Source organism: Cervus canadensis, chromosome 4, assembly GCF_019320065.1.
Source record: "Cervus canadensis isolate Bull #8, Minnesota chromosome 4, ASM1932006v1, whole genome shotgun sequence".
Classification (NCBI taxonomy): domain Eukaryota; kingdom Metazoa; phylum Chordata; class Mammalia; order Artiodactyla; family Cervidae; genus Cervus; species Cervus canadensis.
In genome coordinates, this window is record NC_057389.1 from 48082224 (window position 1) to 48099739 (window position 17516).

The following is a 17516-nucleotide window of genomic DNA, read 5'->3' on the forward strand; positions in this document are numbered from 1 at the left end:
TGATCTTCTTTTCTTAGCCTGTCATTCTGATGCTAATCTCTTCTGGAGACACCTTCACAGACACCCCAAAATAATGTTTTACAAACTTTTCCAGAATCCCTTAGCCCAGTAAGGTTGACACATAAAATTAAGCATCACACTAATCAAGCCATAAGAGAAGGCCTATGTTAAACAAATGTTACCTTTTCTGTTACTATTGTTCTAGTCATAGGGATGGAACATATTTAGGTGCTTTAATCTGAACTGAGTATATTTATGATGATTACACTGATTTACTATTCTTGGAAGTCGTTGGGTCTCACAGCAATATTTAAAATATTTCATTCTTTTTTAAGATACTTTTAGTTTTGTAGATATTTATTAGGGAAAAGAAAGAATCCCTTAGCTCCAAATCGTCTAATTGGTCTTCATGTCATTGTCATTCCTCTTACTCCCTAGTTTCCATATTGCATACTGATTGATACCAAGGCCAGCTTTTAATATTGACTTAATTATATTAGGTCCTAGACATACCCTACTGATATTTTCCCAGTTATCTGTAAAACTTAAAGCACTTTAGCCTGGCATTCAAGACTGTATATAATATAGCCCCAAACTATCAGTCACTTTGATTCTCCCCTTTTTACGAACCTGTGTCTATTCTTGCCCCCTGCCTAAGACATCCTTTCCTACCTTCCCTATTGAAATATTATCCCTCCTTCAGGATCTGATTGGTAATAGACCATTTTCACTAGGTTTCTTTCTTTAGACAGATGCAGTTCAACCCATTGATTTTTTTTTTTTGCTTTTCTGAATTCTGTTAGCATTTTTTGGTCAGCCCCAGTGACTTGTACATGTGTCATCTTAAGTTTGTGCTTTTTACATGTGTCGTAATTTTTTAGCTAGAATTACTTTAGGTAGGGATTTAGAAGAACAAGATGAGATCAGAGATGGACCGTGCCTTCTGTTAGAATTTTCTTCAGACCTTAAGGGACCTTTTCTAATGCTGTCAGTAAGTAATGATGATTTTTTTGAATTGCAAACTCGTTCTTTGACCTGTTTCCTTGATTGATCAGGGAACAAAAGACATTTGAAACAGGAAACGAGAACTTGTACTTTTGTTTTTACTTTCATCCATTAAATTATTTGATTTTTCTGCATGTTTTGAAACTACATAAGGTCCAAATCAAACCAATTTTTTTTTTTTACTCTCATAAATTATCAGAGTTACCTACAGTGTGCACATTACCATAGTGTGAAGTGAAAGTGAAGGTGTCATTTGCTCAGTGTCCGACTCTTTGCTACCCCATGGACTGTAGCCCTCAGGGCTCCTCTCTCCATGGAATTTTCTAGGCAAGAATAATACTAAAGTGGGTAGCCATTCCCTTCTCCGGGGATCTTCCCCACCCAGGGATCAAACCCATTTCTCCCGCATTGCAGGCAGATTCTTCTCCCTCTGAGCCACCAGGGAAGCCTCTTAGCACAGTGTATGTACTTAGTAGCAACACATTGTTACGTACATTATAAAAAATGTCTAAAGATATGACCTTCAATTTCTGGTTGAAGGCAGAAACAGAAGTGAGGCTTTCACTTTGGTGTGTTTCAGGTAGTTTACAAACTTAAGTGACCTCAGAGAATCAGGTTTGTGCTTGCTCATTACCCAGGTTCTGTGAAGACTTATAAAAAACAAACAGTAAGCCCTATGTTACCAGGTGGAGAGTGAGTGAAGCACCAAAGTAACAGTACCTGAATATTTGTACTGTCAAGGGGTTAGATCTTGGATTTAAGCAGTGGCCAGTGGCTATGGGAATTCTGTGAAATGAGAGATCTGTGTGAGACAGGCTACTTAAGGAAGATTTCTCTAGCTGGGTATTAGTATGTTACGATTGAAAATGGAGAGTTAGAAGCTCTCAGAATAAAAGGAAAACATGGAGGTGAAGGTAGAAACTGAGTGAGTATGATTTGGGTAAGCAGAAGACTGTTCCTGGCTCCTAATCTGTGTGTAATAAGGTCTGGATGGATTGCACAGGTGGAAAACACAGATGGGGAGGGTGTGAGGTCTTAGGTTTCCAGAAATTAGTTATATGTTCCTTGCCCTCCAGGCTCCTCTGTCCATGGGGATTCTCCAGGCAACAATACTGGAGTGAATTGCCAGACCCTTCTCCAGGGGATCTTCCCAAATCAGGGATTGAACCCAGGTCTCCTGCATTGCAGGTGAATTCTTTACCATGCGAGCCACCAGGGAAGCCCTGAGATCAGAAGGGAATATGAAAGATAGAAACACCTGTCACTTAGATTTAAGGAGTAAAAATACCAGTTTCTGAGCAGAAAGGCCTAAGTACTTTAGAAATGCATTGTTGCACTTTGGGGAAAAATGCCTTTGAAACATTTATGTTTTAACTATTTGTTATTGAATGTCTTCTTGACATTGAGAATAGGGGATATGTCTTAAAGTTGTGTGTGTGTGTATGTGCCTGCGCGCATGTTCAGTTGTGTCCAATTCTTTGCTACCCTATGGAGTGGGGCCCGCCGGGCTTCTCTGTCCATGGGATTTTCCCAGCAAGAATATGGAGTGGGTTGCCATTTTCTTCTCAGGGGATCAAACCCGAGTCTCCTGCGTCTCTATTGCAGGTAGATGCTTTACTGCTGAACCAGCAGGGCTTAAATTCATACACTTAAAGCAATAAGAAGAAAAATGCCTGATGACTTGATTTTTTTTTTTTTAAAGTATGTTTCTAAATTCATCTGATTTTTCCTTGTTTCTAATTATTCTGAGAGCATTCTGTTAAAGGCCTACTTTGCATATGACTTCTCAAAAAGTGCTTTTTGAAATTAGGTGATTACTTGGCAGTGTGAAGTATGAATTTGTGCCTTTGACATGTCAGATTTGTAGTTTGGGTTGGATGCTTGTAAAATTCACTATTGTAATTTTGTTAAGGAGCTATTGGTACAAATTTGTTGATGTACTCGTGAGATGTAGTCTTATGAGAGTTAGATTTGTGCTTTCTCTTTTGCCTTTGACTTTTAGTGACTTCCCCTCACTTCCTTAGCATTTTCTGTACTTTGTATTCTTTTTTTTTTTTTTTTTTAATTTTTTTATTAGTTGGAGGTGTACTTTGTATTCTTGATTAGAGTCATTTCTTTTTCTTTAAAACCTAGCTAAATTAGATTTATGTTAAAAATCTGCCATAATTCTTAGTATTGGATATTTATAATAGTAAGAATTGGTTTTGAAGCTCCTGATAGCTTCCCAGCACAAATTTACCTCTGCAGTTAAGTACAGAAAGGAGAAAAAAGAAGGAAAACAAGAGGAATCAGGAAAGGAGAACATAACCCTATTTCATTTTGTTCATCACTTATCTTTCAGTATTATTATTTGTTTTGTTTTACCCATCTCTTCCCACGTCCACCCCTATCCCTCAACCCCCCAAAACCCACCACTGTGACCTTTTTTGTGTGTGAGAGAGCTTTTCTTCAAAGTAAATGTTGGAATGAATGTGAAGGGTATTGAATTCCTGTATGGAAAATAAAGGATTGAGAAGAGAATTTTACAGACGCTTTGAACACGGTTTTAGATACAATCTCAGCCATTAGCAGATTGGCACTTCTGTTGCTTTTCTTAGGCTAGTGGGCACAATCTCTGTAAGGTTAAAAAAAAAAAAAAAACAAACCCTCTTTCCCCACCAGGCTATCTTTTTCAGCAAAGACATGTGAAAATGAATTCCTCTTTGTGTGTTTGGTAGTTATTCATGTTTCCTGTTTGCAAAGTAGTCCTCAGGAACAGGTGAAACAAAAGTGTAGGAAACAATGTGCGCTTTTTAAGTCTAGTCCCTTTCTGATCTTTTACATAAAATTCTAGGGATAGTATTTGTTGGACCTCAGTATGGGACCACACTTAAGTAGGACAGCAAGGAGATCAAACCAGTCAGTGCTAATCCTAAATCAAACCGTCTAGTCAAAGCTATGGTTTTTCCAGTAGTCATGTATGGATGTGAGAGTTGGACTATAAAGAAAGCTGAGCGCCGAAGAATTGATGCTTTTGAACTGTGGTGTTGGAGAAGACTCTTGAATCCCTTGGACTGCAAGGAGATCCAACCAGTCCATCCTAAAGGAGATCAGTCCTGAGTGTTCTTCGGAAGGACTGATGTTGAAGCTGAAACTCCAGTACTTTGGCCACCTGATGCAAAGAGCTGACTTGTTTGAAAAGACCCTGATGCTGGGAAAGATTGAAGGCAGGAGGAGAAGGGGACGACAGAGGATGAGATGGTTGGATGGCATGAGTTTGAGCAAGCTCTGAGAGATGGTGAAGGACAGGGAAGCCTGGCATGCTGCAGGCAGTTCACAAAGAGTTGGACATGATTGAGAAACTGAATGACAACAAAAACACTAAATGTTTAAAACAGATTTTTTAAAGCATTTTTTCCCTGTTTTGAATTTTTTTTTCAAATATATGTTTATTTATTTTTATTTGGCTGCACCAGGTCTTAGTTGCAACATGCAGGATCTTTAGTTGAGGCATATGGAATCTAGTTCCCTGCTGAGGGATCGAACCCAGGTCCCCTGCATTGGGAACCCAGACAGAGTCCTAGCCACTGGACCACCAGGGAAGTCCTGAATATTTTTAAAACACGTAAACTTTTCAAATGGTAAATCCAGATATAGTTTCTTATTAGAGTTATTAAAGACAGTCAGCTTTAAAATAGCTTCCTCTTTTGTTTTGTTTACATTTTAAATAAAAGCCAGTTCTTTTCCAAGCTGGGTTTTTGTTTGTTTGTTTTTTGCTGCACTATGCAGCATGTGGGATCTTTAGTTCCCTGACCAGGGATCAAACCCATGCCCCCTGTAATAGAAGCAAGGAGTCCCAACCAACCATGGACTGCCAGGGAATTCCCTCAAGCAAATTTCATAATTTAGCTAAGTTTAAAATACAAATGATAGTGCGTATTTTTCAGAAACTACCCTTATCTGACCTAGAGACATAGACACTTGCAATCACTTACTGCAGTGATTCCTAATCCTTAGAGTCTCTGAAACTAGTAGTTGATATTCCTAGAGTTATTGGGGATAAATGTATATACACAGAAATATAGCAATGGATAATTAAAGCATGATCCTTCTAATAAAAAGTGAATGTCATCCTTGTGGTAATGGGAGTATTTTCTGTAATCTGGAACTAAGCAAGAATGTGACTTCTTATAAATAGAACTTGGTAGGAAGTGGAACAGGAGTTATAATAAAATGGATATTTACTCTCTGAAACATTTTGGAATAACTGATAAAAATCTCCTTCATTTTTTCAATTAAAAAGTAAGACCAGGTGAGGTTTAGAAACTTTCCCAAGGTTACAGGAATTAATGGTGCATGGATAGAGAATTCCGCTGCTGTGCTTAAGAAGCATTTTAAGGTTGCCACACAAGTACTAACTTAATGGGACAGTGGGTTGCTTGACAGAAAAAAATCCCTTTATACATTATTTTGTGTTGGGCAATGTAGTCAGTAAGTGGGGTCATCAGCTAAATAGAGGAAAACAACCTTAAATAAAAACCTAGAGGGAAACTATCTTACATTTTTAAAATTTGGCCATGTTAAGTGATAATCAGCTTTTTATAATGCCTTCCTCTTTCCTTCTTTGTTAGGTGGTATGGTCAGGAAAAAGACTATAACGTGCTAGTTATGGATCTTCTTGGACCCAGCCTTGAAGACCTCTTCAATTTCTGTTCAAGAAGATTCACAATGAAAACTGTACTTATGTTAGCTGACCAGGTATGTGAAACTTACATGAAAATAAAAGCTAAGAAATACTACTGTTTAGTATTACTTAACTATAATTTCAGTGTAGAAACCAGAGTATTATAATCCTGTATATACTTTTTAAAAAGTATAGTCATTCAAGTGTGTTACTCTAATAAGTCTTGCAGGTGTTTTCCTGTGGTATAAGACAAAAATGAATTAAACTGGTTTATTCACCTATAGCCTGGAGAAGGCAACGGCACCCCACTCCAGTACTCTTGCCTGGAAAATCCCATGGACGGAGGAGCCTGGTAGGCTGCAGTCCACGGGGTCTCGAAGAGTCAGACACGACTGAGCGACTTCACTCTTCACTCATTCACCTATAGACTAAAAGAGTTTTCGAGCTACTCCCATCACACAGTATATTTGTTTTAGTGTTGAGTATAACAGGTTTCTTTGTAAGATTTTGTTTGAAGAAAGGATTTGGAGTGTGTGTGTGCAAATATAAACAAATATGTATATATTGAAATTTTGATTAAGCAAATTGAATGGTATTATGTGTTGAACCCTTATGAAAGGTGTATTTTTGAGGAAAATAAGGTACTGAAGTAATTTAATGAACAGTTTTTGACCAAGTAGATGCTTCTTACAGGATTCTCAGGTATTGGTAATATTTAAGCAAAACCATGGAAATTTTTATGTCATGAATTGGATTTATGCATTGATTAAGGTTGGATGAAATTGTTTTAAAGCCCAAGGCTAGATTTTTTTTTTTTTTTTTTTTTTTTAGCTAAAGTTAATAAAAAAGAAAACCAGTTTTAGAGAATTTTAAGATGGGAGAATAGGGTCAGGAACAGACCTTGAGGAAACAGTTATTATGGTCAGAGATAACAGGTAAATGTCAAGGACCTTGCATAAAACATGACTTCTTAGTACACTTTAACTGACATGTGAGCGAATCTTAATAAAAGAGTTTGTATTCTGTAGACTCAGTAACATGTAGGCATACATGCAATGAACATTCAGGGTCTGCCACTGTACTTAGCACTGGAGTGTACAAAAAATAAGAACTAGTTTCTTCCCTCTTGTAACATAGAGTTAGTGGAGAAAAATGGATGGGTTCTGTCATAGAAGTCTATGTGGGATACTCTGGTAACATCAGAGACATAATGTAATTTAGGGAAGGGGGTTGTAGGAAGGCATCTGTTTAAGAAAGAACCAGCTGATCTTGCTCTGTAAATGACAGGCAACACTTGAGTAGTCTCTAGTTTGTGCTGTTAATTTATCTTTTGCCTGACCTTCCCCCTGAGTTAATACTGATAGTTTAATGATAAGTATTACTTGGCTAGAACAAATACTTAAAGGCTAGAACAAATACTTTATGTACTTGACTGGTACAAAAAGTGAGACAAATGTTTTGTTTTACTTATTTAATATATGAATTACTGCTGTACCTAAAGATGGTATTTGAACATTGTATACATCTATTTCCTTGAGTATATAGTTTAAGCCAGAGATTACAATTTGCCTTCACAAGCCATTTGCCAAGGTAGAGGAATAAGATTTAGAATTTATATCCTTGGTGATAAAAGCTCTAGAGAAAATGCAGGCAAGTAAAAATAGAATCCTGACATACACTACTAAGAAGAGGAAAAACATATGGGCAGAAAGGTAATTTGGCAGCCTTTGGACATGGAAGACATTTTCAAATACAACTTGTATTTATCCAAAAGGTAGACATAATTGATAACTTAAAAATTTAAACTATTATAGAAGAAATAGAGTTAAATGACAAATTTTTTCAAAATTTAAATCTGTTTACATAACAAATGACTGATAAAAGATTGTCTGTTGTATGCAAAGAATTCTTAAAAACTGATGAGGAAAGGACAAGCCAAAAACATAATGGATGAGTGTGGATTGACCGTGCACAGTATAGCACTAAGTCCAGAAGGTCAGTAAAAGGGAGCATGGTTTTAACTGTTAGGAACTTACAAGTGAAGTCGTACCTGTGAAAACTGACAAGATTTAGAAAAAAGATAACTGCTAGTGGGAAAAAAACACTACTGCTGAAAAAATGAGTTATTATAGTCTATTTCAAAGCAGCAACTCTCCCTGCAATGATAGGGGATTTATAACCCACAGAAATAGAAGTGCTAGTAGATAAGGATATGTAAGTATATTGATAGTGTTACTGTTTGTGGTGAGAGGATATTGAAAACAATGAGCATTAGTACTGTGAGTTAGGGGATAACTGGGGACAGTTGGGGAGTACTTCCGTCTGTGCCATAGAATATTTATCGCCGTTAAAAAGAATGATAAGACCATACCACTTGACTTGGCAGAATTTCCAGGAAATTAAAAGCTTGTTAGAATGCCATGTTTGTTAGTTTTGGAATATGATCATACAAATATGCAGAAAAATCATGGGAGAGTCCAAAAAGCATGCCAGAAAGGAAACCCAGCATGTATATGTCCCCATTTGTATTAAAGTTACATGCTTACATTGTATGGTATCAACTTCAAGAAATGTTTGGGATATAATTAGTTAAAAAAAGTGAACAGAAATAAAGCGAGTGGACAACTTCTATTTTAGTTTAAAGCAATAACGATGTATAACTATATCTGTCAGTTGGTCAACACCCTGTACTCGGAAGCACATGTAAGTTTGTGTGTGTACATATAGAAGAGGATGAAAATAGATCTGAGTAATACCAGGCTGTTTTTACACAGGTACCTCAAGGGGCATAGGATTGATGTTTACTTTATATAATTTTCAACGACTGAAACAATTCTAAGTTTATTACTTTTGTAATTTAAAAAAAAAAAAAAACAGTTCTATCTATCAGGTTAGGTACTGTCATGTTTATAATCATTCACATTGAAAGAATAAGCTCAAAGGAAACTGCTGGTTTATGCTTGTATATCTGTTAGTCTGAAGGTAAATTCAGAGCCTGGTTGTCCTTTTTAATTTTGTCTAGCATTGTCTTTTTGAACTCTAAATAAAGTTAATAAAGTATACTTGTGATCTTGAAAAATGATTGACATATTGAAATAATTGAGACACAATATGTTGCTTTCTTTTGTTTCTTAGTGCAAATCACTTAACTTGATTTTCTCTCCTCCCCTCTTTTTTCCAGATGATCAGTAGAATCGAATATGTGCATACAAAGAATTTTATACACAGAGACATTAAACCAGATAACTTCCTAATGGGTATTGGGCGTCACTGTAATAAGGTTAGTCAAATGTTCTTTGCATGAAAGAACAAAGAGTAAAACTTCCAAGAATTGCTTTGATGAACTTTGGTGAACTTTTTAAGTCTTTTAAAAAGTCATAGTAAGTTGAATTTGCTATTGATAATTGTTTTAAAAGATTGTACTAGAAGGCTAATCCATTAACTTAGTAACTTGAAATAAATTCTCTCCAACTTAACCCAACCAAAGTTAGTTATTTATATAGAAATATAAAATTCCAAGGGCTTTATAATGAAATGTAATCATCTATATTATTGTATGTATTTTTCATTCATTCGAATAGCAAACAAACAAAAAAACCCATATACCATATACTTTTCCTCCTGAATGCTAAAAATCAGATTTTAGCCTTTCTTTCTGAAGTGTGGGTTTTTGCAATATATGTGCTGTGCCAGTGCGGGAACCACTGTCCCGCCCATCTGTCACCATGGCGTTAGCATTTGCTGACTGAGCAAGGTTGATCATGAGAATTCTTCAGTCCTTGGATTTGTGTATTCAAAAGGATAACTTTGGGGCCTGTTTCAAAAGTCGTTTGACAGTTTATTTGGGTGGGGTCTCCACCCCTCTTCTCTCCTGTTCAAAGGAAAGTGTAGACAAGTGAAATTAACTTTCATACAATGAAATTAGTGTTCTGGGGGCCACAGAATGGTTGAATTTACGGGGTGATTGGGTTTTAGCTAGTGACGCATGATTGCAGTTAGAAACTAATTGTGTTGACAATTTTCTGCAATGATTAGTTTTACTGAGTGAATTGCTTTTATTTTCAATTGTTGAGCTCGGGCAGACAGGCAGCATTGGCAATGCACTAAGCATGTTATGATCTGACGATCTGATAGAAATTCTCAACTTCAGGACAACTTGGGGGTTTTTGTGTTTTTTGTTTTGTTTTTGGAAGGAACATTACTATTTGTTTTATTTAGTCATTAGGGAATGTTTGATGTTTTTAGGTCCAGCTGTAAATGTTTACCTTTGTTTGCCTGTATGAATGCCAACTTGGAGCCATTACCATTAGAAGTGGTGTTACTTGTTAATGCGTGAGACATTAATGTTGGTCTGACCAGGTTTTAGGAGTTTAATTTTATTTTTCTTGAAAGCTGAGCTTTAAATGATAGAAGGTGTTTAAGTCTACATGTAACCTTTCTTGCCATTCCCAAATCGCATCTTTTTTCTTTTTTTAAATATTATGTGGCTTCTCTCTTTGAAGCATCCAGGTTCTTGTTATTTTAAAACCTGGTTAATTTAATTGAAATATTACTAGTCTTAATTTTGGCAGGCAGTTTTGTCAGAATGACCCTAATCTTTTGACCATTTCCCAGCCTTTTCTTCCCATTTTCTTCCTGCTAAAGACCCTCTATCCTCATGTAATCCATGTTCTGCATGTTGATGTTGCAGTACATGGTTTGTCTTAAACTTAATGATAGTTCAGATAATGTCTCTGCTTCCCCACCCCGCCCCAAATAGCTTATTAATCACTTAGTTGTGTTAGGAAATCCAGATTGCCCAGTGATATGTAAACCTTTTTAGAATCTTATGTCCTCTTTTAGAGATACTAAAAAGAAGATTGTGAAATTGCTTTGCTGTTACACAGATTCAGAGAGACCATAGGTTTAGAAGTGCAGTGTTTTACCTAAGATTCTGAATGTTGTTCTTGAACATTTTAGGTTAGTGTTTGTTTATGTAGTTGGTTTTTAGTGTTTTCTGTATTGTAGTTTGAAATATGCCAGTTGTATGAGACTGGATTCTTGGGTCAGCTTGTTGTAGTAGTTTTCTATTTGTGGGTAGAGTTGGGGGTGGGGGGGCATTTGAGGTTGATTTTTAAAATCAAATTTCTTATTTGGAAAATTGTTCTGAATTTGATATTTAGGAGTAGTCACTCCAACCGTAGTGAATTTGCTCAACTCTTCCAGTAATCAGCCCTGCATGCTTTTGGAAATAAATTTTAAGGTGACTAAATGCCTTCTACCTCTTCCTTACTGAAGATTTTTTTCCCCCTGTGCAATCTTTTTTTAGGGGAAGGGCAGATTGTGGTGCCAAAGATTGCAGATCCAAATTCCCTGTTTTGTATTAAAAATTAAAGAGCCAAATGTCACCATTGCTATCCCTGTTTCAGGCAGTGACACAATATAGTGGCATTAAAAACCTGAATACTTTCCAGAATTCAAATGTTCTTAAGCATGTGATTCTTATTTGGAAAACTGAGAAGCTACAGTGCTTGGTGGAAGAAGGATGGCATTTGGCTACCCTGTTCTTTCTCTCATGCCTCGGTGTTGCCTGTCTGCGCCGGCCATTGTTGCAATGTAAGCAATACTGTTTGATGCACTGCCACCCTCTATTGTCTGTTTAGTGTTTAGAATCTCCAGTGGGGAAGAGGAAAAGAAGCATGACTGTTAGTACTTCTCAGGACCCATCTTTCTCAGGATTAAACCAGGTCTGAAACTGTCTCCTATTCCAACCTCAATCCCAAATTCATGTGCTTTTCTTTCTTATTGTTTGATTATTTTTGTTTGTTTTAATTCTGGAGAATATAGATCTTGCTCAAGCACCTCTTACGTTGGCATTATTCAGACATACTTGGCAAACATATAACATTACTAAGATATTTCTTTATGGCTTTTGCTTAAAGCTTGTAAAACTTAGGGAAAACCTAAATGAAAACAGGATTATGTTTAAGATCTCTAACATCCACAAGAGGAAATATGTTGGTCTAACATTGATATTGTTTAGCTAGTGGTAGATTTGAGATAGACTGTTCAATTTTTAAAAAATAATTTGGAGTTGCATCACTGCTGAATGATGATATTCTGCCTCAACTCTTCCCCTTCCCTGATGAACTTCAGGAGTTAAGTGTGTATCAGATTTCAGATCTAGTTTTTTTCAGAATCGATTGCTTCAGTATGAGAATTCTCTCAACTTCAACCAAGTAGCATAAAATGCTTAAAGATCATTCTATACTCTGGAACTAGAATGCACTGCATTCTAATGATAACATAATTGAAGCACTTATCAATTAACATTAATAACACATAAATAAATAAACAGATGTATAACCTAATGATTTATATTTGGCAGGCTAGATAAAACACTCAAATTTTCTAAATTTTTTTTTTTTTTAATGTAAGGAAACTTTTCACTCACTCTTCATTTACTATTGGGAAGCTGGCTTTATTTATTGTATGAATTTTCAGATAAACAAAGGAAAATAAATTTTAAAAAAATCAACACCACCTAGGTGCTTAATTTTTGAAGCTCCTGAATGAACGAATCTTTATCAATAGTATACACTGAGAAGTAAATGTTGACATAAGTATCAAAAAAGGAAAAAATTTGCATTTGATGTGTGAGCATACTTTGTAGTTTCTTTATTAAACCGCATGTATCATCTGGGCAATCATTTAATCCTTTTCCAAACTGCCCAGCATTATATCAGGAACTATGTTCTCCTGCTGTTAAAAAGGTTTTAGAAGTTAGGTTTTATTTTTATTCACAGACAAAGAAATAACCAACTGTGTTAACTAGATCTTGACTGGGCAGAGAGAGAATGGTGGGTAATCAGGTACATTGTAAGGCAACTTTACTGCCCTATTTTTCCTTATCCGTATACATTCACACAATTTACTCATATCTTACAGCATAATTACTTATAGTGATAGGTTTTCTGGGGTATAAGGAAAAGTGATCCTGTGAATTCTTGAAAGGGCAAGGAAATGTGACCTCTGGTGAAGAGAAAAATGGTTGCAAATACCAAAACCTAAAATAGGCAATAGTATTTCTGAAGAAAATACACCTCTCCTAAATGAGTTATCCCAGTATACCCAACATTAACTCATTTCTGTATGCCTTTAAAGAATATGCTGCTTTCTTTAAAACAGGCACAAATTTTTGAACATGTAGTTAAAAAATCCACAAAAAGGCAGCTTGACCACCAGAGTTTAGATGTCTTGTTTGTATATGCAGACCTATAAAAAAAAATATTTTATGACATTGGATATTGACTTTTCCTTGTTTGGTTTTACATATCTGCGGCTATTTTGGTTGTATCCTTGGTATCACATGGTTTCATGTAAACATTTCCCATTTATGTATGTTTTTATTCATTTTAAATTCAGTGCATGGAAAGCTACTAAAGAAGCATGCATGAATAGGTACCATTAGATAATGAACTATCAAGAGATTTAAACTTTTTAAATTTTAAGTAGTTTTCAGTTGTTTTGCTCTTCAAATGGAATACCTTTTTATCAGTGACATTACTTTCCCTGACTTACTTTCAGTTTTTATAGGAGGAGAAAATTTTAAATTCATTTGCTTTGTAATTTTTTGCTTTGATACTGAGATTCTTAAGAAGATAGTGTTTCATTTTTGTTTCCTTGATAAGTTAGATTTTGTCCTTTAGAGTTGTGGAAGGAAAGAATTCTCAGAGTCTTCCAGTTGTTAAGAAAGTGGTTATTGAGTTGGACATGAAGCTATTGAATCTAGGCATGAATGAATAACTGTCAGACTTAACCCTATCAGAGTTGGTTATTGTTTTCTCCTCCATTTTGGAGTATTAAAGAAAGCAATCTCAGAAGATAGTCCTTAGAAGAAAATCTGTCCTAATCACTTTTTATTCATAACTCACATAATTCTTAGAGATAGTTTTTAAATGCCATAAAGGTGGATGTCCTTTTGTGTTTGTTTTTCCTTTGTTTTCTTTTCGGTGTGAATCTGTAGAACTTAGTCATAATTTTTGTTTTGCTTAACAGAAATATATATTGCTCATTTTAATATTTGAGTACTGAGCCAGTTTTCATATCAAAAGAAACTTAAAGCTCATATTTTTAAGTCTTTATTTCTCTTCGTGATTTATAACATTAACTTCTCTGTTCCTATTTTATAGTAACTCAGTTGTTCAGTCATTTAATCATACTAAAGAACTTTCATTATCCAATTACATTTTACTGAAAATTTAATCTTTATTCTTTGTAATAGACTAGATGAAAATAAGTATTTCAATGTTAACATGGTTACAGAAGCACATATCTCAGTCTTTCCTACCCAGTGTCTTAACTGAGGCTAGATTATAGTGCCTGCCTGCAATAAGCATTTTTCATCTTTCTAAAAGAAGCACTTGGTGGTATCTTTTCCACTTAAATCAATAACTTGCTTTATTTATTTTTTGAGGCAGACCCTAACAGGCTAGGTGATCATGTTTCCCAGTACATCACACACTGTAAACTGTAGCAGAAGGGGCCCAATGTCAGCCTAATAGGAAGAAAAAGTACAAAATTGAGGTGTAACTAGAAAAGAATAATGTAGGGCCACATAGTGTAAGAGCACATAGACCTACTTTGCTTAATAAATTTTGTAGGCATAACTTTAAATAAGTGATTTTATGGTAAAGGCTAAATAAAATTTTTAGTTAAGATTATTTTGCTTTAGAAGGTAGGTAAATATGAACATATTTTGGGCTTTTTCCCCTAAAAATACTTTTGCTTCTTTTGTTCTTCTTATAAAAGTTTTAATCATGGAGAATAAACCTGAATTACTTCTAAAAATTAGCTGCATTATAAATGAGCATCTTATTCCCTGCGTGTCATATAAATGAAACAGCACTAAATGTTATTTTGTTTTGAAATACTATTAATACTTCGGTTTTTAGTTAGCTCATTTAAGCTGCTAATTGTAAGCCACCTTGACTTAAGTAATAGATCAACTTGTTATATTTTCCAGAAGCTTAAGCCGATCACATGTGTAAATGTCATTTGGGAATAAAATGAAGTGTATGCTTGTTTTAAAGTACTTATTTATTATAAATAAAAATCCTGGTTTTATTGTCAATATCAAACTTTCAGAGTTGTCTTATTTCAGATAATGAACATTCTGTTGACATACTAAAGAGTGGCCTTTGTAGAATGGAAGAGTTCCAGGTGGCTTATGTCTAGTTTTTTTTTTTAACCCCATGCTTGTTCACCACTAGTAACAGGATGTCAGGCTTCATATGGCACACAGCACACTTGTCAGCAGCTCTGCTGTCGAGCACGTGTACAAGTTCTCCACTATGTTGGAGGTTCCAGAGGCAGGCTTCTGAATGTATAGTGAGCTGGGCCTGTGAAATTGTTCAGCTGACAGGGATCAGCCGCTTGATGTAACTGTATTTTTTTTTAACCTGATTTATTGATGAGGTCTAGTAAAAGCTTACTGGAATGTTAAGTTTGTTCATTATCTGTTCTGCTTACGATGCTTTATTTTGATACGGTTGAACAAAATAGAATAAATGCCATTTAATAAATAAGAAGCAGTTCGACTGAAAAAGATTGGGAATCTAATGTCTCTTTATTTTCTTTTAAAGTTATTCCTTATTGATTTTGGTTTGGCCAAAAAGTACAGAGACAACAGGACCAGGCAACACATACCGTACAGAGAAGATAAGAACCTCACCGGCACCGCTCGGTATGCCAGCATCAACGCACATCTTGGTATTGAGCAGAGGTAAGTCTGGAATGAGTGTGTTTATCAAATCCCTAGCAAAAGCCATTGATGGGTTTTTGAAGTATTTTACTTGGTTTCTTATAATATCTAAATTTGCCTCTTGGCTGAAGATTTGAAAGACACTTATTAATCCTTTACCTGCTTCTTTAGACAGTTCAGAGAAGCCAATTAAATGAGGCGTTTTTGTTTTCTTTGTTGAAACTTGTCTCTTGAGGAGGAAATACTGCACCGTGGAAGTTAGAAGTTTAAAGGCAACTTTATTTTTGCAGCTAAAAGCAATACTTTTTTCCTTAATGGTGATCTTGTGCTTTTTATATATTAGTGATGCAAGCTGAGTTTGGGGAAAGAATGTATTGGTTATTTTCATACGGAAAATATTACATGATTCCTAATAAATCAAAATTTGATTGGTGGACCATCCTCTGTTCTCCTCTTCCACCCCTACATAAAGGATTTGGTTTAAACACTGTCATAATTTCTGTACTCTTTCTGTTTTTTGACTTGAATTCTAGTTTTTCATCTACTTTCATCTTTTGTCAATCATTTTTATTTTTGCCCCTTAAAATAAGCGTAGAAATGACAAATTATACACTTCCAGGTTAGGGAACTTCATGAGAAGAAGGTTAATTTAGCTAAATTCTTTTTTCTCTAAAAGTTAAGTTGCAGGATCATGTTGGATTTTATAATTTTGAATTCTATGAGAAAATTTTGTTTAGAAGTAACCCATTTGGAACTTTTTAAAAATTACCTTAACTTGCTCATGATGACAAATTACTCTCTATCCTTGCTCGGAAACATTTCTCCTGGTGTACCTGGCTCTTTCACATGTTCTTCATAATAACTTCAGCTTATAAATTTATATTTTCCTTTCTAGTCGCCGAGATGACATGGAATCACTAGGATATGTTTTGATGTATTTTAATAGAACCAGCCTGCCGTGGCAAGGACTAAAGGTAAACCAGACTCAAATTGCCTGCTTTTTGTTTTAGTGTGTTGCCATTATGTTGAAAATGTCTACTTTTCTGTACAGTAGAACTAGTTGATCTGCTTATGCCATTGCCCTTGCTGAACATGGGTTAAGAAATCTAATTTAAAATTTGACCCCACCTATTTTTACTTAAATCATACATTTTAATGTTCCTGTTAGACTCAGTCTTTCCTATTAGCTAAAAATATTCTTGAAGCAGAAAGTCATATGAAAAGTTAACAGCTTAGGGGGAAAATTTTAAATGTATTATGCTTTCATTCCTTTTTTCCCTAGGTTATGATTCCTCTTGAATCACAAGTTTATTTTTATGTGTAACATGTTAAACTAATAAGTTTAGTTTATCTTCTCATAATATTGAGTCTGTTTGTGTGGTTTGTTTCTTATTCTCCACAGGCTGCAACAAAGAAACAAAAATATGAAAAAATTAGTGAAAAGAAGATGTCCACACCTGTTGAAGTTTTATGTAAGGTAAGTGTAGACTGATGATTTGTTTAAAAATATGAATGATCCAAAACCAAAAATGAACATTTTATTTCCCAGCCTCAGAACTTAAACTTCCTATTGAGTAACTGTTTACTGTTTTAACTTTACTTTTGGTTGATTCTTGGTATTTTTAAGAATGACTTGAACATATGAGTCATTTTAAATAATTATGTCTCTGGTTTACATGCTATATGATCCGTTTTAAATTAGAGAAAAAATAAGAGAGCAGGTAAACTTTTCTAATAGAACCTCACTGATAGGTGAGTAAATTCAATTAAGAAATATTCTCCTTATTCCTGAGCTGGTGCCAGAGAAGAAAGAATATCCACAACTGGCATATTGAGGAGTTAGGGAAACAAAGGCAAGCAGATTAGAACAATCCAAAAATAGGAAGTGTCCAGTAGTATATAGATGGCAGTTTGAATCAGACTCATTTCTCTGAAATCTCAAACATTATAGAGAGAAGCATGTGAGTTGAGAATAGAAAGATACTTGTGTCATGATGTCTCTTCCATAGAAAGAAGACCACATGGTCATCTTTGTGACAGTTGTATACCTGAAATAATTAGAAAACAATATATAATTATATATCTGTCTGGTAGAAGGGAGAAATC

At 35.1% G+C, this 17516-nt stretch overlaps 1 protein-coding gene across 10 annotated transcripts in view; it reads left to right on the forward strand.

The window, feature by feature from the left end:
• Positions 1-17516, forward strand: part of CSNK1A1 (casein kinase 1 alpha 1) — a 47403-nt gene that overhangs the window by 17253 nt on the left and 12634 nt on the right. For 6 of the 10 annotated variants that reach the window (XR_006268975.1, XR_006268976.1, XM_043465008.1 and 3 more), the window contains exons 3-8: positions 5616-5742; positions 8850-8948; positions 11311-11394; positions 15292-15431; positions 16306-16384; positions 16813-16887. Coding sequence is in view for 6 of the 10 variants with exons in the window: in XM_043465008.1 (XP_043320943.1) it covers positions 5616-5742; positions 8850-8948; positions 11311-11394; positions 15292-15431; positions 16306-16384; positions 16813-16887 (604 nt within the window). In the remaining 4 variants the exon portion in view is untranslated. The remainder of the gene's footprint in view (positions 1-5615; positions 5743-8849; positions 8949-11310; positions 11395-15291; positions 15432-16305; positions 16385-16812; positions 16888-17516) is intronic. The other 4 variants (XR_006268977.1, XR_006268978.1, XM_043465011.1 and 1 more) reach the window with 1 other exon arrangement.